The 22,210-nt window shown below is 41.4% G+C and overlaps 1 protein-coding gene across 1 annotated transcript; it reads right to left on the bottom strand.

Moving 5' to 3' along the window:
* Positions 1–265: 265 nt before the first annotated feature.
* CMTM6 (CKLF like MARVEL transmembrane domain containing 6) lies at positions 266–21,834 on the bottom strand. Its single transcript, XM_028107043.2, has 4 exons — positions 21,613–21,834; positions 11,089–11,265; positions 6,796–6,894; positions 266–3,060 (listed from the first exon to the last, which is right to left on the bottom strand). The coding sequence occupies exons 1-4, from the start codon at positions 21,748–21,750 to the stop codon at positions 2,923–2,925; spliced, it is 552 nt and encodes a 183-aa protein (XP_027962844.1). The 5' UTR covers positions 21,751–21,834; the 3' UTR covers positions 266–2,922.
* Positions 21,835–22,210: the final 376 nt, after the last annotated feature.

The following is a 22,210-nucleotide window of genomic DNA, read 5'->3' on the forward strand; positions in this document are numbered from 1 at the left end:
CATCTCAGCATCAGGCTTCTTTTTTTTTAAGATTTTATTTATTTATTTGAGGCAGAGAGACAGAGAGAGAGAAAGCGCGCGCAGGAGAGGGGGTAGGGGCAGAGGGAGAAGCAGACTCCCCGCTGAGCAGGGAGCCCGACGTGGGGCTGGATCCTGGGACTCCAGGATCATGACCGGAGCTGAAGGCAGCCGCCTGACTGACTGAGTCACCCAGGCACCCTGAGCATCAGGCTTCTGAAGTAACAATGAAATGGCTACAAAGGCAGACAATAAAATGGATTTATTTAAAAAGAAGACTACAAAATTTGACACTGAGCGAGATAAAAAAAAAGACACAAAGGATTTAAATTGATAAATACAAAAGCGATTGGCTATAAACAATGTAAAAATACATTTTCCAGTCGCCAAACAGAACATAATTTAAGTACAGCAATTATAAAATTTTTATACTGTATGTGCATTTCCCTTATAATTTTTAAGAACCACTCTAAATAGTTTATTTGTATAAAATATAACAAATTAAGTCTAACATGGCTGTTAATAAAAAATTATGGTAACTTTCAGTTTATTGAATGTGCCCTGTTTTGGACATAGGAGGGGTTTTGGTCCCAAGTTCTCCTTGAAAACTTTTTATTTTCCACATGGTCTTTTTCCTCTCATTCCTTCTACAACAGAAGAGGGAGGCTAATCAGTCATGAGTCCCATAACAAACAATATGAAGAAAAGTTCTAGAGTGACCAAAAGTACTAGTGAATATATGATCTTCCCGAAAAGGGAAGGATTAAGTGGCAGCTATGAGGCCCACTTGGGCTCCAATCAAACAAATGGAAGCAAAGCCTCAGAGCAAGCAGAGCTGAAGCTCAATGTCAACGCGCTCCATGTGTGAGGCCGGTGGGGACTTGTCCATCAACCTCAACTAAGCCCATGCGTGCGGGAGGCTGCTGAGGTAGCCCAGGCCATTTGCTGCGACACCCAGCTGGGTCTCAATGGTATTTCAAATGACAGTGGTACAGTTAGATGGGAAATTCCAGAACCTGACGACCAGAAGCGAGTTATTTTTGCACCACTCTTTATTCTTGGAGCCCAGACCCAGGCTATTTCTTCTCTCTTGGATGGTATGCCCAGTAATGACAGCATCAGTGATCGGTTTCGTTATCTCCCAGGGAGGAGGCAGTGGTGACTACCCACCAGAACTAGCTAGCACCCGAGCTCTGGTACAAAGGGATAAGGTCCTGCGTCAGTAAAGACACAGGACAAGCTGTGTCTAGCCATAATGATGAATTCTGACCACCACATTCGCCACATCGACAACACATAAATGAGAAATTTAAAAAGGACAGGGTCACTAAATTGTCTCACTGGAAACATGATTCCACTCCTTCCAATAGATAACCCAGCCCAGCTAGCCCAGGAGACCTCCACCAAAGTCCTGAAGTACCTTACGCATGGGCTCATTGCCTTAACTCTAGAGTCCTGAGTCAAAAATCCAAGAGGAGGACAAGAGAGGTCTACCCTGTGAACCACTTGGTCAGAAAGGTCCTGTCTTGAGTGCCTTGTCTGGCTGGGTCTAAGACAACCTGCCAGCAAGAGACAATGCTCCCAAATTATCAGAACTAGTTATGAAGTGTCTCTTGAGACTGGGTAGACTACTCCCTTACACCGACATCAGTATTAACCTGGGCAGGATTTGCTAGATGCTCACTTTCTTAAGAAGGGCTCCCCCAAAGAGAAGTTAGAGTAATGCCCAATGTGGGAACAAGAACCCTAAAGATCCTGCTACATATTCTATGCAATTAAAAGGGCCCCAAATTTTGGACCACCTAAGACCACTGCCATCAAGCAAGAGTCAGGGCTGGAGGCTCACCTCTGTCGGGTGATGAAGCAGCGTATGGACCATGTGGATAGAGAGACTGAAAAGGGAAAATCTCAAATAGATGAAAAATCAAAGGCTGGGGTTTTAAAAAGAGGGGAGGCTTCAAAGAAAACTCTGAATGGGACCTGCAGAGCCATATTAACTTCAGTAGAAATAACCACATGCCAGTAAGGGAATGGACCAATTTCTAACTCATAGTATGAACTCATCTCTTCAGACAGTGGTAAATGGTTGAAGGCTGTTTTTATAATCACTTTCACTGTATTGTGCAAAAAGTCTATCTTCTTTATCTTTGGTCCTTAGCCATGAGAGTTTCTTCCATTTTTCTATGTGTTACAGAAACTTTTTTTTGCTTATCAATAACCACCAAAGTGCAGCAAAAACATGTGGTTTCTGATGTTGTTGCTTTTATACATATAAAATACCAACACCTCCCATACAGTTTCTATCAGGCTATAAAAGGTCTCAGAAAGAGTTATTATCCTAAAATGTAACAATATAATTTTAAGGCTGAGATACAGTAAAGCCTGGGTATTACATTTTTAAGGGAAAAAAAAATCTAGACCAATATTTTAAATAATGATCTCTTAAATATACATTAAATTTTATCTGATCATCAAAAAAAAAAAAATCCCAGCTAAGCAAATTAATTTAAAAATAAAACAATTTCTAAATGGATGAACTTAATCATGCTGGCTGTACAGCCTTAATTTGAAAGCTAGGCCTAGTAACAATGACAGAATAAATTATCATCAGTTGAGCTATGTGATTTAAAGAAACAACTGTCCTCACCTCCAAAACAAAAACAGAACCATTTCATGTGACAGAAGTTTTAACTGTTATTTAAAAAAAAAATTTTTAAACCCAAAAACTCTCTGGCCTAATTTGTGGTGACTGACACACAGGCCAATGTTAATAAAACTGCCTTCCTGCCCTTCCCTTTGCTCTCCAAAAGAAGTGGTTTAACAATTACACAAATTCTACACAAGCGGCCAGGGCTCAGGCACCACACAGTCAATACCTTATGTAACACCCGGTCCCCAAAGTCCTTAAGCATTAAGGGGTTCTGTGAGGGCCCCTGCCCTCCTGGTAGCCTCTGGTTTCCTCATCTGGGATTCCTGTCGTCTCTCAGAGAACATAATGACAACGTCAGACAGGAACATAATACTTGCTAGAAATCCAAACACCTGAGGAGAAAGAAGAACAAGGGTTTATATGACAGATTTTGGAATATAATCTCACATTTCCTACTTGGCTCTGGGAGTGTTTTATACAAGCAAGACGACTCAACAATTTTATCCACATTCGTCTTTTTTTTTAAAGATTTTATTTATTTATTTGAGAGAGAGTGCAAAGAGAGAGAGAGAACACGCGAGCAAGAGAGCACTAGAGCGAGTGAGCATGAGCGGGGGAGGGGCAGGGAGGGAGGGAGGGAGAGGGAGAGGGAGAGAGAGAGAGAGAGAGAGAGAGAGAGAGAGCGCACAAGTGGGGGGAGGGGCAGAGAGCAAAGCAGACGCCCCACGGAGCAGGGAGCCTGACGCAGGGCTCAATCCCAGGACCCCAGGATCATGACCTGAGCCGAAGGCAGGTGCTTAACTGACTGAGCCACCCAGGCGCCCCAATCTTATACACATTATTCTTAACCTTAGTAATAAAAGACTTTTTAAGGGCATCAAAAAATAGATGTAACAAAAGAAATTCTAGAATAATGGCTATTAGTTGGAGTTTCCCAAAACAGAGATGTCCTGTCTTACGTGTGCATATGCATGTGTATGTGTGGGGTGCCAATCTGTGAAACTAAGGTTAATAGAGGAAAAGCAAAATCCTATAAAATGATACAAAACACAAGATTATTAGCAACAGTTAGACTGACCCACAGAAGAGGTCAGGTACATGAGTGAGTAGGGAGCTGAGCACAGGTGACAACGGCAAGAAGTAATCAATATCCATTGAATGATCAACAGAAATTCTATTTTGAAGATACTTTTAGGTTAAATTACCTAAAAAATATTTTCCAGTTAACTGTCACACTGTAATAATGACACAGCAACATGATACCACTACCTACTTCCTCTTCCTTTAAATCACTTCCTCATTGTACTCTTCTAACATAGGATCAAACATTCTGAGAATTCTGTCAAGAAGAGCTCTTCACTAGCAAAACCATTAAAGGAATGGGGGCCAAAGAACTGCTCTGTTAAAAGAGAAAATTGATGTAGGTAATGGCTGAAGTCCCTTCCACCTCTATCACCCCATCTCTCCATGCTTTTTATTAGTGTTTGTTTTTATTTATATTCCAGTTAACATACAGCATAATATTAGTTTCAGGTGTACAATATTGTGATTCGGCACCTCCATACATCACCCTGTGCTCATCACGACAAGTCACTCCTTCATCCCCATCACCTATTTACCCATCCCCTCACCCATCTCCCCTCTGGTAACCAGCAGTTTGTTCTAGATTTTTTTTTTTTAAAGATTTTATTTATTTGACAGAGAGAGACACAGTGAGAGAGGGAACACAAGCAGAGGGAGAGGGAGAAGCAGGTTTCCGGCGGAGCAGGGAGCCCGACGCGGGGCCCAATCCCACGACCCTGGGATCACGACCTGAGCCGAAGGCAGATGCTTAACTACTGAGCCACCCAGGCGCCCCTCTAGATTTTTTTTTAAAGATTTACTTGACACAGACAGAAGAGGGGGAAAGAGTGCGCACAAGCAGGGAGAGCGGCAGGCAGAGGGAGAGGGAGAAGCAGACTCCCCGCCGAGCAGGGAGCCGGACGTGGGACTCGATCCCAGGACACTGGCATCATGACCTGAGCCGAAGGCAGATGCTTAACTGACTGAGCCACCCAGGCGCCCCTGTTCTAGATTTTTAACATCTTGTTGTCATCTGCTCCAGCTTCTTGACCCTTCACACCCAACCCCTCTATCCTTAAGAATATGCGTTCTGCCTCATCTCACGGTAAAGCAAACTCAACTCCAAATTCATTGTTTCACCCCAATAGTCCCAACACATCCGACCTACATTTAATTACCAATCCCACATCTCCAAACCCAAGGCACTTCTCCCCTCTGGAGTCTTCATTTTGGCTTGATGGCATCTATCCCTTTCTTTGCCTGGCAAACATATTACATGCTCTAAGGACAGACCAGACGTCACCCTGTCTGTGAAGCCATCCCTAACCCCCTCGAGAGCTTTAGTCCAAGCAGCGCCCTCTACGCCATATCATCCAAATGATCTTCCAGAGCTTTTGCTCACATACTTCACAATTTCTTTTTTTTTAAATGGATTCCCTCACTCAAGTCTGTAAATGTTTTCATAATTTAAATAGTTACAAAGGGTAACTTCCAGCATATTATAAATACTGAGTTTTTAAACTACCATTAACTCTTAAATATATCCAATGAAATCTAAATACTGCACTGATCTAACACATCACCTAATTGTCACATACCAATAAGCTCTGTTTTAATAGCTGGTAATTTCATGCCATGCTCTCTTTCCCCCTTCAACTCAACTTTCCTCAACTCTATTTCACTTCCTCCAAGGATTTTATTTTATTTTTTAAAGATTTATTTATTTTAGAAAGAGACAGAGCAAGCAAGCTGGGGGAGGAGCAGAGGGAGAGGGAGAGAATCTCAAGCAGACTCCCCGCTGTGCCCGGAGCCCAAGGCAAGGGCTCAAACTCACAACCCTGAGATCATGACCTGAGCCCAAAGCAAGAGTCAGCCACTCATCTGACTGAGCCAACCAGGTGCCCCCCTCCAAGGATTTTATAGTAATACATTTCCACACCGCAAAACATTTTACTGATCACCCTTATTAATACTCCTCCACAACAAAAATTTGTATATAAACTGAAATTAACCAAAGGGTCTGTTAAAACTTTGACTTTTCTCTTCATGTACCCATTGGTTCATGTGCCCATGCAGAAATATTACTTACTGCTGGAATGAGTCAAGGTTCAGCATTAATTTAATTTCTGTTTTATGTTTTACACGTGTGTTAATAAACTGTGCTCATATGAACAGGTAGATAGAACCATGCAAGGCTCTGAACTCCTTTTGAGTTGTTCTGTAATTAAAAGTAGTTTTAATGATGTACTAGCTGACAAGTCAATTAATTATAACTTCAGTTTTGTCATGAACCAAGGATTAATTGGAACCCAGCTGACGTGCAAGCGGATTTGTTACTCAGTTATCAGTTATACGCATTCACAACACTGGTACCAATTCAGGTGCATGATCCTTGATTTGTAATTCTCAAATCCGGAAAGCTACAAAAGTAAAGTTTTCATAATTTACTGGGCTCAAAAGTGGCACGAGGTAAAACTACTTACAGTCTTTATCCTTTTTACTGTGAATATTCATGCTTCAGAAATATTAACATGTTGGATTATACGGTGCTGCCCCAGGTCCTCTGAAGTTGTCATATGATATGTGTTAAGATTACCTTTCTAAAAACCAGAATATTCTGAATTCTAAACAAAACAAAACTGCCCCCTCCCCAAGGATTTCAGATAAAGACATTTACTTATCTATCTCTTTTATTATAAAGGCCGAACCTTTGGATCATTTCTCCTGTGTATTCTCTACACCTAGAACAGCACCTGGCATGTAGGTATATTTTTGCTGACCGCAAAGTAGAAAAGGACGGGATAATAAAGTCAATTCTACCACTTCCATTAGCAGTGACACGTTCATATGTGGAGTAAATGGGTTTTTATTCTAAAGTCTAAAGACAGGTTCTCGGTTTCTAAGGCTATCCTATTTATTTGCTCTTCGGTCCTCTGTTCAAAATTACACTAAAAAATTACAAGATAAACTACTCTCCCATATTGTATCACCTGTCAAGTACTTTCCAAGTTCCATATTTCTAAGGAAACAAAACTAAGCAAGGGTTCGAAATACAAGGTACTCACAGTTGCAGCGATCTCAGCTTTGGTCCTGTCATGTGTGGAAACGAAAATGATGGATGCCAACAAGAACACGCATCCTGTTCCCATAGTAATATAAAAATCCTATAACGAGTGCATAAAGAACATGGTTAGGTTGATGAAACAAATGCTTTTGTTTTTTACTTTTAAAAACGTTTGTGACACAGTTTTTTCTTCATACAGCCCAAACCTACATACTTCAGCTTCTAACTTTTCCATAAATCTGGCATTCACTACCCCCCCATAAAGGAACACTATCCACACTTTGCACAGGGCATATTCAAAGTACATGACAAGATAATCTTTTAATAAGAGCAGTTCCCCAAAAGGTCGTGTGTGTGTGTGTGTGTGTGTGTGTGTGTGTGTGTGTGTGTGTGTGGTCTTTTTCTCAAGGACATATTAAATTATCAAAGCCAAAGGTTTATTAAATCATCTTACTGCCAGCAGAAAAACCCAAAAACTAGAAACAAAAAACTTTTTCTTCCCTTTCAAAGTACAGATGGCCCCTGACTTACAATGGTTGTACTTATGATGTTTAACTTTAAATGTTGCAAAAATGTTACACGTTCAGGAGAAACTGTACTTCAAACTGTGACTCTGGATGCTGTCTCAGGCTAGCACTGTGTGGGACGATCCTCCATTGTGATGCTGCGCAGTGGGAGCAGCTCCTGGTCAATCCACCAATCACGAGGGTAAACAACAGGTACGCTGACAACCCTTCTGTACCCACACGACCATTTTGTTGGTCACTTTCAGTACAGTATCCAATTATATGAGTCAACACTTTACTATCAGACAGCCTTTGTGGTAGATGATTTTGCCCAAATGCAGGTTTTATAAGTGTTCCGAGCACACTGAAGGTAGGCTAGGCTAAGCTATGCTGTTTAGGAGGCTAAGTGTATTAAATGCACTTTCGACTCAGGGTCTTTTCAACTTATGATGGGTTTGTTGGGATGTAATAACCCCACTGTAAGTCGAGGAAGATCTGTATTCTATGCTAGGATGGCCTCTCTGAGGGTACTTCGGTGCTTTGAAAGCACTCTGGAAAAGAGAGAATCAGAAGAACCACCCGTCATTAACTACATAAAATATGCCAATAGTATGTTTTCTGGACACTTAAGCTTTCTGCAGTAACATATTGCTTCCAATTGTTCCAAGTGAGTAACCCAAAATGAGCTTGTATCATGAGTTTATCTACTCTACAAAAGCTTCCATATCTCCGCATAACGCAGCTCATGACATGAAGTTCTCCCTGGGTTTCCAAGGGTTCTCTCAGGCACACTCTTGTCAGGCTCCTCCCAGATGCCAAGTGAAACCAGTGCTTGACATGCACACTTGACTCAGAGGAGAAACTGGTAAAATGATGGCCATTCCAAAGGGTTTTAAGTCTGATACTTTCGGGGTTTTCTGAAGTGCAATCTCCACTAAACCTAGTATCAATAACCCATCCAATACAGAAGTCCTGTACTGTCAATTGTACACTTAACATTTATAAAACAAATTAAGAGATTTTCTCTTTGCTTCTAAAAGAGGTGGTTTTTCTGCAATATTCTGTTTTTCCTTTTCCTTTGAATATTATTTCAAATCTGTGACATACAAATAAAACTCCATTTACTAATATCTGGAGTACATTCAAGGAGGTATTAAACAAGACAACCATTTTGAGGCATACTAATGTGGTGTTCAAGAAACATGGATTCTAGAACCAGACTATCTGAGTTCAAATCCCAGTTATGCTACTTCTTGGCTCTATTGACTTTGAATTAGTTACTTAACATCTGTCTTCCTGAGTTTCTTCATCTGCAAAATGGGAGTAATAACAGTCAGTATCTTCTTCAGAGGTGATTCTAAAGATTAGAGTTAATCGGTAGAAAGTGCTTAGATCAGTGCCAGGCACAGAGTCAATGTCCTGTAAGTGTTGGCTGTTGTTACTCTTGACAGAATCTGAGCCACAACAGCATGGAACAGAAAAGATTCTCCCTTCAAAAAGCTTATCCCTCCCACTCCCTGGGCACTACCACCACCACCGCCCTCTCAAAACATTTTCTGCAAAACAGAAAACTTCTCTGACATTAAAAAGTATTTAAGTACATTAATAGTTGAGAGTAAAAGTGATTTTTAAGCCTTTTAAACAAACATGAAATCCTTATGTTAGGTGCAAAGTACAGCCTATATGACTTTTAATCACCTATGAAGAGACAAAAAAGACCCAAAAGAGATATAGTAGAATATTGACAAAAGCTGTTTTAGGATGAAATGACTGATTTATTCCCTGCTCCAATATTTTAAGATCAGTACTTACTCTAAAATAATGTTTTTTTAATTACTTTTAAATGCTCCTCTGATGTAATAAATGTTTTACATTTTGTTTAGTTTAGTTAAATCATTAAACTGGAAAATATTGTTTCCTGTCAAAAAGATCAATGTTTCTTGTCAAAAGATCAATGTTCTTAAACATGACAGATGCAACACTAAAGACTCAACATTTCCAAAAGTATTTTTATGGACAGTGATACTGTTTTGCCACTGAGAGATAAGAAAAAATAATTTCGATCTTTAATGTTTAAAATATAAATTTATACACTGGAACTACAAATCAATCAGCTCAAATATACTAGTAAACTTTTCACTCATCCAAAAATCTTACCGAATACCTCTCTGTAAAAAGGAAGAAGTTACAAAGATTACAAATAAAATTAACAAAAATTCTAAGGTATTCTCTGCATCCTCTTAATATGCATTCCATACAATAAATGGGTTCTGCTATTGTCATCATTACAGGGAGATCCCTGAGGTGATGACATTTGCCATGAAAGCATCAAAACTTGGTAGGGGGCTGGTACCAACAGGATTCGGGGGAGGTCAGAGAATGGAATGCCGAGTGTTGAGGGCTTTCCTGGGTTCCAGTCTCAGTTTATTTTTACCCTAGCTGTGTAACTTTGGACAAGGTATGTAACCACGCTGAACCCAAATTTCCTCAACAGGAAAATGGAGCATTATGGTGTGAGGATTCTAAATCACAGTACATAAAGTGTCTGGCACAAGTCCATGCTGATAGCAACTATTATCAGGAAGGGTAATGGTCAGTCCTATATCAGCCATACCAAGAGCTGCATGTATGTGCTCATCAAAGGCTTGGTGGATGTGATTCAGCTCCAATCTGTTTTTCAAGGTTATTTTTTTTAACTGTTGTGGTATCAACTTTTTTTTTGCTTTTTAATTTTTAAACTTAAAATATTCTGTTAAAAGAAGGTAAGGGATTCTTAGAGCACCAGATTTAAAAGGCACCAAAGTGTATATAGAAAAAAGTAAATCTCTTAGGTGTATATTAATATCTGACCCGACGCTTACTTTGCATTAATTTAAAAAATTAACAGAATCTTACTGCTTTGTATTGATCTTATTATCCTCCATTCTTAATAGTTAAAAACTCACCCTAATTTGTATCTTTTCCCTCAGAGGTGTGACTGCTTTTATATGTCAACCCTGACATGTATAATTTGTCACAAACCACTATTAGTTCCAACACTACCGAAGAAGGAAACCGCTCAATTCTTTCTTCAAGTGCAGTAAACATGTGAATCACCTCATGTGTCATCTCACAAATCCACACTATACTCAAACACGCGCACCAGCAGACTGTCTGTAGAAAGTTATGCATCACTGATTCTGTGAAAACAAAATTCTCATGTGCGCTTTCATTAAAAGGGAAATTTCTGAACAGTGAATTCAACAAGTGCCTGAATTCACTTACTGATAACTTCTTTCATAATATAAAACTCAAAACAAAATAGGTAGCATTATGTGGTGCTTTATTTGAAAAGCTCCAGAGATACATCACATTAGTTCATCACTCTCTCTAATATCTAGCATAATGCCCAGCGCAGAGCAGGTACACAATGGACAACTGCAGAACCCAAGAGTGACGCTCTGAAATGTGAGAAATCAGAAGGGACAAAAATCCTAGTTTTTAAAAAATACCTCGCGTTTAAATAAATAAATAAATAAAAATAAATACCTCGTGTGAATGAGATTAAACCACCAATTAGCTGTAAACCCCTGACCGCGTCTGTCTCCCCCTTTCTTATTTCACTTTCACCCTCTGCCACCCTGCTTGGCAGGGAAAATGGAATTGCTCAGGGGCAGAACTGGAACCATGGAGAGTGTCTTCTCGTGCTACGGAGTTCTGAAAGCAGCACTCTTCTGAAGAGTAAAACTACGCAAGATTCCAAAAGAGCCATGTTCTTTGTAAAGGGATTCTACTTTTCTCACGCTTACCGACTGCTTGACTTTGGTAGAATCGACTTGCTCATAAACGGGAGTGCAGTACACAATCAGGATGAGGAGACTCAGAAGAAAGGCACTGCAGCTCACGAATTCAAAAAAGTAAAGTCCTCCACACAGTGTACACTGTGACACGACTTCCTCGCAGACAAAGGCCAGCAGGGACAGCAACTACAAAAGAAACCAAGCTGTTTACTCGAGTGTTTTCCAGAGAAACCTACAGTATTCAGAACACTCATCTGTTCACTCCACTCTCTGGAAAGTAGAGACTGTGGCAAACACGATTACTGACCAGACCCCATCTCTACAGAACTTCACAATCTGATTGCCTTGAAGGGAATCCACGTACACAAATAATTAACTACCCAGTGCTAAATGCTAGACTTGGGGAAAATACGGGGTGTTGCTGGCACCCTCCCGCCCCAAGGCAGGCAGAGATCCCACCACCCCCGCTGAGCCGAGAGAGAGAGTTCAGTCAACATGGTTCAAGCACCCAGTGTGAAGGAAGGGGATGGCAACACGAAAATAATGAGACGAGACTAGAGAGGTAAGCGTAGGCTAGATCTAAGTGTCCTCGCTTCCTAGTTTAAAAAAAAAAAAAATCTGGATTGTAAGGGTTTTAAAGCAAAGGGGCGAGAACATTCAGGCTTCCAGTCGGGAAGCTGATGGAAGAAACCAGGGGAAGACAGTGAGCTGGGAAGACAGTGGTGATGGAGAACAGTGTCTGCAATCACTGCGAGAGGCAAGAAGCGGCAGAAGCCCTTATCAGGACCAATACAAACAGAGTAGGAAACAAGATAACAGACGTGAATGCTTTATTTTAACTTAAAGCAAAAAGGCACGTTTATTCACCAATCTTTGGAAATAGGGCTTTTCTCTGGGTTTGAGCCTACTGATTGGAATTCCACGTCATGTTTTCTGCACTAATCACTTTCATCATCTATAATTACCACTTGCAGACTAATGTTTAGTTGAAGTGGAGCAAGATCTTGGACACTTGAGAAGCGGAGGGCAGAATCCTTCTAGATTTGGACTAGTTTTACTAGCCCTTTATGGTTACCTCGCTCTCACTCAATTCCACAGCAAATATTTTAGTAATTTATTTTCTGGACTTTCCAAAGCATTCAACTTAGTTTTCACAAAAACAATTCCTTTTCCCACTCAATTTCAGTCTGTGTGGTATTTAATTAAATGTCTGACCATAAAAGTATAATTGGTAGTAGTGGGAATAACCCAAGTCAACTGATGGCAGGGGTAAAAGTGCTCAGACAGGCGTGGGTCAGAATGCCGTGCACTGAATGCACAATGGTAAGGTCCGGTGAATTTGGCAACTCAATTAAATGCAAGCAAGTGGGATTTAATAGCACTCCCACTGTCATATATAAGGTACTAACATACTGGAGCTCCACTGCAGGAAAAAGAGTTGGGGTTCTTTTTTGTCTTTTTTTTAAGAGGCAAGGATGCTGGGAAGAGAATACATTGTTTTAAATGTGCTGTGTATGAGGGGGCTGCAAAAGAGTTAAGGGAGGTGTCTAGGAGGCAAAAGGATATACAGGTCTGCAGCTCAGGGGAGAGGTCTAGGGTGGAGATGAAGACGTGGGCATCGGCCAGTGAGATCACCCAGAATGAGGAAAGCCAGCTTCATGCAGAACTCTGAGCAAACCCAAGATTTAAGGGATGTGCAGAGGGGGTGACATCAGCAAAGGACAATTAGGAGCAGCAGTCCAAGGAGGTAGCAGACCAAGGAAAAAGTATTTCTACCAAGAGAAAGTAAGCATGGGTAATGAATGCTACTCAGAGGTCGGGTAAGAACATTGAGACACCGACATCAGACTGAGCTACAATAAGGCTGCCGGTGACATCAGCAAGCCCATGTCAGTGTAGTCACCCAGGGAGGCTGAGATTACAGTACTGTATGGTGGGAAGTGAGGGGAAGACAAAGCAATGGGAGTCAGCAGAGTCAAGAGGTATAGCGTGGGAAGAGTGGCCAGATAGGGAAGTAGTGGACGAGGTCAAAGGGAAGGGAATTTCAAGATAGGAGAGAACTGAGCATGATTAAATACTTAGGCAGAAACCAATAAGATGGGTGGGTCTAAAGACAAGGAAGAAAAGAGGCTCTCTATAGATAGGATTCAGGGCCCAGGTTTGGGGCTAACTCTTCTCCAGAAATAGGAAGAGAGAGAAGAGAGGTTCACTTGGGCAGCTAGTGTGGGTTTTGTGCAAGCCAAGGGAGTTTCCTTCAAGCATTAAGACCATCAAAATGACTGGTGACCTAAATCAAAGCCTATCGGGAAATGCCATTTTGCCCCTCAGATCAGTAGCAGCAACCAGATATATTAATGGCAAAAGTGTGCTACCAAAATCAGCAGATACATTGCATATTATAAAAATGTTATCCTGGGCACCTGGGTGGCTCAGTCGTTAAGCGTCTGCCTTTGGCTCAGGTCATGATCCCGGGGTCCTGGGATCCAGCCCTGCATCAGGCTCCCCACTCAGCAGGAAGCCTGCTTCTCCCTCTCCCACTCTCCCTGCTTGTGTTCCCTCTCTCGCTGTGTGTCTCTCTCTGTCAAATAAATAAATAATTTAAAAAAATGTTATCCTACAAAATATTTTCGTTTTTAAAAAAGATTCTATTTATTTAGAGAGTGAGAAAGAAAGCATGAGTCGGGGGAGGGTCAGAGGGAGAGCGAGAACCTCAAGCAGACTCCCCACTGAGCGTGGAGCCCAACGCGGGGCTCAATCCCGCGACCCTGAGATCATGACCTGAGCCGAAACCAAGAGTCAGGATGCTTAACCGACTGAACCACCCAGGCTACAAAATATTTTCATCAAACAGAAGTCAATGGTACACCACTCTGAAAAACAATGGAGCAGTTTCTTAAAAACTAAACACACCACCACTGTATGACCCAGCAACCGCATTCCCACATTCTGCCTACAACCAGGAGAAATGAAAACATGTCTGTGCAAAAACTGACACATGAATGTTCATAACAGTTTCATTCATAACAGCTCCGGAATCTGGACACCATGCAGATGTCCCTCTTTGGTTAAGCAAACTGTGCTACATCCATACCATGGAATACTACTTAGCAGTAAAAAGGAGCAAACTCACATATGCAACAACGTAGATAAATGTCCAAATTATGCAGTGAAAGAACTCCAAAACTCAAAGGTTACATACTACATGATTCCATTTATTTACGTTTTTAAAGATTTATTTATTTATCTTGGGGGGGAGGGGCAGAGGGCGAGGGAGAGAGAATTCCAAGCATTCTCCGTGCTGAGTGTGGAGCCCCACTCAGGGCTCGATCTCACGACCCCAAGATCACGCACGACCTGAGCTGAAACCAAGAGTCAGTGGCTTAACTGCTCCACTCAGACACCCCCATGATTCCATTTATATAGCATTCTTCAAATAACAAACTACAAAGCTGGAGAACTAAATAGTGGTGGCCAGGGAAGAGGGGAAAGGTGTGGTTATAAAGGGGTGGCATGAGGGAACCCTGTGGTGATAGGATGGTTCTGGAACAGTTGTGGTAGTGACTCTAGGAAGCTACACAGGTCACACACACACATACACAAAGTGCAGAGGATCTCCCTGTATGTTTTGTTTTGCAAATTCCTGTGAATCTATAATTATTTCAAAATAAAAAGTTAAAAAAAAATGGTCAAATCTAAATTGGTATGAAGGTCTCTAATTTTTCCCTCTCCAACCAGTTAATACAAAATTTCATATATCCCACAACTGAAAAGAATCTATATAAGGATGAAAACAGAGCCTACTGGTATGATTTCCTACAAGTTAGTAAGACATAAAATAGTCCAGCATATCCCAAACAACCGCCTTCAGACAGATGTTAGGTTAGGTAAGGTGTTCCCAATTATTACACCATAGGATACAAAAGTGACACATCAAGACAAATCTCAGAAAGTCATTGTGTAAAGGTACTTCCTTAGTCTCCTGTAATTATAATTACAGGGTGAGTTTTTACATGACTACAGTATAATAAAATACTAAACGTCTAATATTCCATTTGCTTTATTCTTGCCTCTATGTTAAATCTTATGCGACTTTTTAGGAGTTTCTCTATGACAAATTTGCAAAATATACCTCAGGTATACAAAAGCCAATTAACTGTGAGAAGATATCAGCCTAAAGCTCTAACTGGGGTCTGAGACTAGTTGATCGTGGGCCATTCTTATCTCAATAATTAGGTTATCAGGAATGCTCATCTGTGTAAGCCATATGACAATAAAATCTTTTCGGTAGAGATACATACTGCTTGTCTATTCTCAGTAAGAAAGGGGCAGCACCCAGCTCAACCAGCAGCAGTCAGGGTCTTTCTAACCAGTCCTGTTCCAAAGTTACGAACAGGAGTCAAGCCTCAGAGCAGTATTAAGAGGCATATTCTACCCAGACATCCTGAGAGATTAAAGGGGTACGATATCAAGTTTGGACATTTACTAGTTCCTATTCCCAGTTTAAGACCAAGAAATCAGCACTACAAACTATATTCAGTATGAAGTTTTTTCCTGGCTCCTCCCATCTGTCTGATGCTCCGAACCTTCCTATATAATCTCCCACAGCACTCTACAGTATCTTTACGTTGTACATCTGACACCAATACATGTCAGTTATACCTCAATTACAAAAATCTTTTTTAAGAAGTGCATTTGGGTATTATGTATCCAACACTGTAATATGTATAGGAACATGTAATGACACAGCAACAAGATCAAAGTATAAGAAAACAATACACCTCATAACTGACCATCCATTATATGTAGATTCAGGAAATCTCAGGAAAATGCTCGGATCCACCTGGACTAACAGTAGCTAGAGAAGGATAAGTGGAAAAGCAAGACTCAAAGCAGGGCTAAGAGATACATAGGATCTGGAAAGGCAGAGAACATTCCAGGTGGAGGACAAAAAAGAACAGACTCATGAAGGCAAAGAACTTGCATGGTAAACCCCACAGGGATAATAAGGCAACTGACCTGAATGGGGAGTGATGATGAAAATGTTCAAGGAGCTGGGTGTGGTTATGTGGTGATCAGGCCAGGGAGTATGGACTTTCGGATGAAAGCAACAGGGATTACCTGCCTGGTTTGGCCGGTTAGAAGACAGGAGGAGCAGAGGACTGGGTGGGGCCTGAGTAGGAGGGAAAAGAGTAACTCACACCTGACAAGCAAGTCACAGGGGGTTTAACACTTCTTAGGAAGACTCTTTAATAAGCAAGTGAACATACTCCAAATCATTAATTTAAACAGTGATTGGGGGGGTAAAGCATGGCTGATTTTAATCATATTTCCTAATTTATATATATTTTTTGGTAAACAAACTTTTTGTATTAAAAAAGAAAAAAAATTAAGTGTAAAAGGGAAGGAATAATTTCAAGAAATGGGTAGTCACCAGCATTAAATACCAAAGTGGTGAAGGATAAAAGAGGTAAGGTCACTGGGTAAGGAAATCATAATGAATGTTAAAAGTTGAAAGACTCAATTATTATTTTCTGGTAAATAGTTTTACTCTCAGTAGCATGAAGCCCTCACATTAAATACCGCTTACTGACTATTAAGAACCTAATGACATTACACCCAATGTGACTGCTTCTGATGACATAAAATTTTGCCCAAATAAAAAACTATGGAAATTGTCAAGCCTTTGGAGCTGGGAGGTCCTTGGAGGGCACAGTCTCCCACCCTTGTGACTACAGGCGATGGAGGAAGGAATCTCTGACAGCCAGGTCCCACCCTGGCCAGGCACAGCCCAAAACCCAGGTCTCCTGACTCCCACTTTGTGCTTGTTCCCCTCCCCCAACTCCAAAAAATGTTTTGTTTTGTTTTTTAAAGATTTATTTATTTATTTATTTGACAGAGAAAGAGCCAGCTAGAGAGGGAACACAAGCAGGGGGAGTGGGAGAGGAAGAAGCAGGCCCCCCCGCAGAGCAGGGAGCCCATGACCTGAGCTGAATTAAAGGCAGACGCTTAACGACTGAGCCACCCAGGCGCCCCCCCAAACACTGTTTATTAAGCTCATTTTACAGCTACGTATGTTTGTGTGGGTATTCCCTTAAGACTGGATTTTTGAAGTTACAATCAGAGTTTTGTGCATTTCCCCTTTTTAAATTTTACATTAAAACCAATGTGCTAGGGTCAACACATTTGGGAAATCTTAGTGACTAAAACGTGGCTTACTCACAGTTCTGGTGATTTAAACATTCAGATAGTGACTACCCTGTCTCTCTCCTCATTTCAGTTTCACTACCCCTTCTGAAACGTCCGTCTTCCTTAACATTAACACTTTATATTAAACACAAATTCTCCATCATTGGTCTTTGTTAAAGTCTCCTACTAAAACATTTCTTATAAAAAGAACTTTTTAATGTTTGCCATTCATTATAAGGCCCCCCTACAAAATTATATTAATTTGTGAATTAATGAACTTGCTACTAAAACCTGTAGTCCTATGTAAGGTCCAACTAAACAAATCCATCAGTCAGCCTGAAGTTAGTCTACGCCTCCCTTGCCTTAGGCAAATATTTACTCTTACAAAGGTTCAAAGATATAATTTGCTGACCTTATGAATCTTCCTCAAGGTTAAAAAGAGGATTTCAATTTACAGATCAATTTTCACATTGAAATAATGAAGAGAGCACCAATATAAGAGAAACTGCTTCTAAGTGACTTGTTTCTTGGAACTTACAGAGTAACATTATTTTATAATTTGATAAATTTAAATCACTGGTGAATTCTAAATCAAACTGTCTGCCTGAAGAGTCATTATATTCACAGTACTGAGAGGCCATCAGGACATTCAACTGGTACCATAAACACAATGTCAGCTTGTACACATATTCAGATCATTGCACCAGCTTACCGGCAAGTAATTAAGTTGCCCAATGTCAATTTTCCCCTGAAAACAAAAACAAACTCCCTCAAAAATAACAACAAAAACTTCACACATACACAAATATACATATTTGTGTGTATGTGTGTGTGTGTGTGTATGCGCATAAGGAACAATCTAAGGATAAAATAAACTGATAAAGAAATAAACTGCATAAATTTAGGACTGCAATGACTCCTTACATTGCATTCCCAGCTGAGTATTTCTTCTTCAGCTCTGGAAGGGCAGATGGTAGTTAAGGGATGCTTAGGTTTTGGACAAGCCTTTGACAAAATTAAGGTTTTATCTGAATAGTAGCAGACAGCTATATAATTCCAGGGGTATGTAACTCAAGAGATAGTTATGCTCCTTTATCTCTAACCTCTCCTGTTTGTAGGCTCCACTCTCTACTGGTTTGGTGTTCAGCTCTGTACCAGCACACCCCACAGAGCCTCAGAGATTTGTAAAAATCTTAAATAGTGAGAAGAACCTCGGAGGAAATCCAATTCAATCTCCTTGGACTCTAAGAATTTCCTAAGTACACAGAGTCTGATTTTTTAAGTTTTAGAATAAGGTTCCTTTTTCTTCTGGGGTTTTGAGACTGTAATAAGATTTATGGGTCTAGAATAATATACCCAAACACAGAAATGCACCACATTTTGGATAAAATGTCACCGGGCTTGCTTGTCCCTTATTAAAGTACCTCCTCTTCTGATTATGGGCTTCTACATTACAGTTGTTTCCTTATTGGAGCTCTGCAAATCTAATTTAAAAAAATAAGTTATCTAAAGTAAAACAACCTAAAGGCAGAATATGACTTAAGGCAAGACTGCCTGTTGCCCCAGGCTGGATGACAGCTTTAATTTATTTCATTATAACTTCCTTGGAACTTTCTGGGTAACTCCTGTAATATACACTATTGTGAAAAGATTAGAGGCCATTCACTCAAACAAACAAAGCAGGAACTAAAAGACAACAATCAAAATGGAAAGCAATAATGAAATATTTTTAGAAATCTATATTAAAGAAAGCTTATAACATTACAAGTTCCCCATAAATAAACGCGTACCTATTTTACTGTACTTTGCTTTACTGCATTTCATAGATAATTAACATTTTTCAAATTGAAGGTTTGTGGCAACACTGAGTCAAGCAAGTCTATTGGTACCATTTTTCCAACAGCATTTGCTCACTTCATGTCTCTGTCACATTTCAGTAATTCTTGCAGTATTTCAAACATTTTCATTATTATACTTGCTATGGTGATATGATCAATGATTACAACTCGCTGAAAGCTCAGAAAATGGTTGGAATTTTTTTGCAATAAAATATTTTAAATTAAGGAGCCTGGGTGGCTCAGTCTGTTGAGCACCTGACTCTTGGTTTCAGCTCAGGTCATAATCCTGGAGTCCTGGGATTGAGACCCTTGTCCGGCTCTGCGCTCAGGGCAGAGTCGGCTTACCCTTCTCGCTCCCTCTCTACTCCTCCCCCTGCTCCTGCTCTCCCTCTCAAAAAAATACATTTTGAATTAAAGTATGTACATTTTTTTAGACATAATGTTATTGAACACTTAACAAACTACAGTATAGTGCAAACATAACTTTTATATGCACTGGAAAACCAAAACATTCATTAGGCTCGCTTTATTGTGATACTCGCTTTATTGCGGTGGTCTGGAACCCAACCTGCAGTAAGATTAAGCCTGTAAATGGATTTCAAGAAGAGACATTAGTTTTTATTCTTTCCCTCTTTCTCCTTATGATGGGGAACAAGCTGGAACAGTCTACCAACCCCTGCAAGGCAAATTCATCCCCCGCCTTCTCCACATCTAAGTAAAAAGTCTATCACCAAAATTTCTGGTTGTATGTCTATTCCAAGGACATGGAACTACAGTTTATTAAACTACAAATAAGGTAATGGGAAATTTTACTTCAGCTTTGCCATTTCTGATGAGAAAAGAAAGACAGCTGCAAATGAGATTTAACAGGCAAAACACCAATATTGATGATGTTTGTAGAGCAGCAAGAATACTTCAGATATAGATACTAATCTTTTCTGTTCTAAAGAGTTCTACTATTTGTGCAGAAACACTTGAGCTCCACTGCAGAGAACACCACTGATATCTAAAAGTCCTGTTAGAACTGACAAGAACAGAAAGAAGCACCTCTGGGTAGAAGGAGCACATGATACAAAGGAACAATGGCAGGAGCAAGCCCCTTATGGCTGGTAACAACTGAAAGGCGGAACTACCTAAAAGGAGGCTGGAGAGATAGAGCCAGACCCTCTTGGGTTCCACAGGCCACACCATCACCTGCCTCCAGGTGATTTCCAAACTATTCCCAGATGTGATCATTTTGACAACCAGAAAGTAGTGCCAGTTTTCTGAGAGCTACTTTTTTATTTAATAAAAGTAGGTCATCTGGGCGCCTGGGTGGCTCAGTTGATTGGGCGACTGCCTTCGGCTCAGGTCATGATCCCGGAGTCCCGGAATCGAGTCCCACATCGGGCTCCCTGCTCAGCGGGGAGTCTGCTTCTCCCTCTGACCCTCTTCCCTCTCGTGCTCTCTCTCTCATTCTCTCTCTCTCAAATAAATAAATAAAATCTTTAAAAAAAAGTATTTATAAAAAATAAATAAATAAATAAAAGTAGGTCATCTGAGCTCTAAGAATGTAAGTTCTGGTTATCGGAGTTCTAAGAATTTAAGTTCGTCCCAAGGAAACCAACTGGCTATTTTTACTTGAGATGACTAAACGCAAAAAAAAAAAAAAAAAAAAAGCCCAAGCAAAACCAACTTAGGAACATTCTACGCAGTCTGATTTTTCCTCTGGCAGAAAATGTACATCGCTTCTTAAAACAGAACATAGTATATCAGTATGTGCGTGACTGGAAATCCAAAGATGTTCTGGTATTTTCACTACGAGGTTTAAGGTACCTTTACTGCCTAAAGTAAACTAAAACTCAATGAAATTCAGAGAGGGGTAAACCATGCCCTACTTTTGCTACCTGCACGCAAATACAAGCTGTCCTTTTCTCTATGTACTTCGTACACACATATTGCTCAGAGGTAATTCTTTTCCAGTCAATATAAAACACTTGGGAGACAATTTATTGTAAACACCCATCTCAATGCCGTGCGTGGTAACCGAAGGCTTCGTCCAACAAATTAAACTGCCCCCCCGCGGGCTCGTGCCAGGAAAACCACAGGAACCAGAGAAAGATAAAAAGCACTTGGGAATCTAAATACAGGCACTTTGGGCGATAATGCAGAGTAACAGCTGGGAGAGGAGACGAAGGTCTTAACAGAGGATGGAGTGAAAGAAGTCTGAGCGGTTGACTTGGGTTTCCGAAGCATTTCCTGGACCCGCGCAACACGCTCGGGGGCCCTAGGTCGTCATCGGGCACCCAGCGGGGGTGAGACTCGGGTGGAGAGGCCGCCCGGCGGCGGGAGGTAACGCCCCCCTTTCCAGCCGAGAGAGAAGGAACTAGGGGTGTGGAAACCGCCGCTTCCTGAACAAACAGGTCGAGGAGAAGCAGCTCGGCAGCCTCCCAAGCCCGCAGGCCGGCGGCTCCGGGGCCAGACCCCCTGTCTTCCGGGCCCGGCTCGCCCACCCCGGCCGCGGACTTACGAGCTGCAAGACTTTGAGCAAGAGCCGACGCAACTGAAGCCGGCCGAGGGAGAAGCAGGAGGCGAGGCCTCTCCGGGCGCCCCTGCCTGGGCCCGGGTCCTCCTCCGTGGTGGGGCCGTACACCGCTCCATTCTCCATCGCCCAGGAAAGCGGTGGCCGCAGAGGTGGCGCCGCGGACTTCACCCACACCGGGACCACCAACAGGGCCGTCACTTCCTGGGTCTCCGCCCACGCTTCCGCCCCACCCCGCCTCGCCCCGCCCCGCCTCCGCTCTAGCTCCGCCCCCCCACCCCCGCGCCTTAGCCACGCCTCAAACTTGCTAAAGATCTGGAGAGAAAATTTCACGCAGAGAGAACAGCATGTCCTAAGGACCGAGAAAGGGAGGCGAGGAGAGGAAGTTGGAGATGTAGGCAAGAGTCCACATAACGTAGGCGCCTTGCAGAGCAAGGAAAGAAATTAGGTTTCATTTTGAGGGCAGTGCGTTGTGTGAAAGGACTTTCAGGATTGCTCCCTCCTGCACCTATCTGAATTCCTTTTAGTCTTAACTTGTCAAAACCATTTAGTTTACCTGTTTCTTCCTTGTGCACCAACTCCCGCA

The sequence above is a fragment of the Eumetopias jubatus genome, unplaced genomic scaffold (assembly GCF_037043125.1).
Source record: "Eumetopias jubatus isolate StellerSeaLion01/CBP00866 unplaced genomic scaffold, mEumJub1_p1.0 scaffold_1, whole genome shotgun sequence".
In the NCBI taxonomy this organism is placed as follows: domain Eukaryota; kingdom Metazoa; phylum Chordata; class Mammalia; order Carnivora; family Otariidae; genus Eumetopias; species Eumetopias jubatus.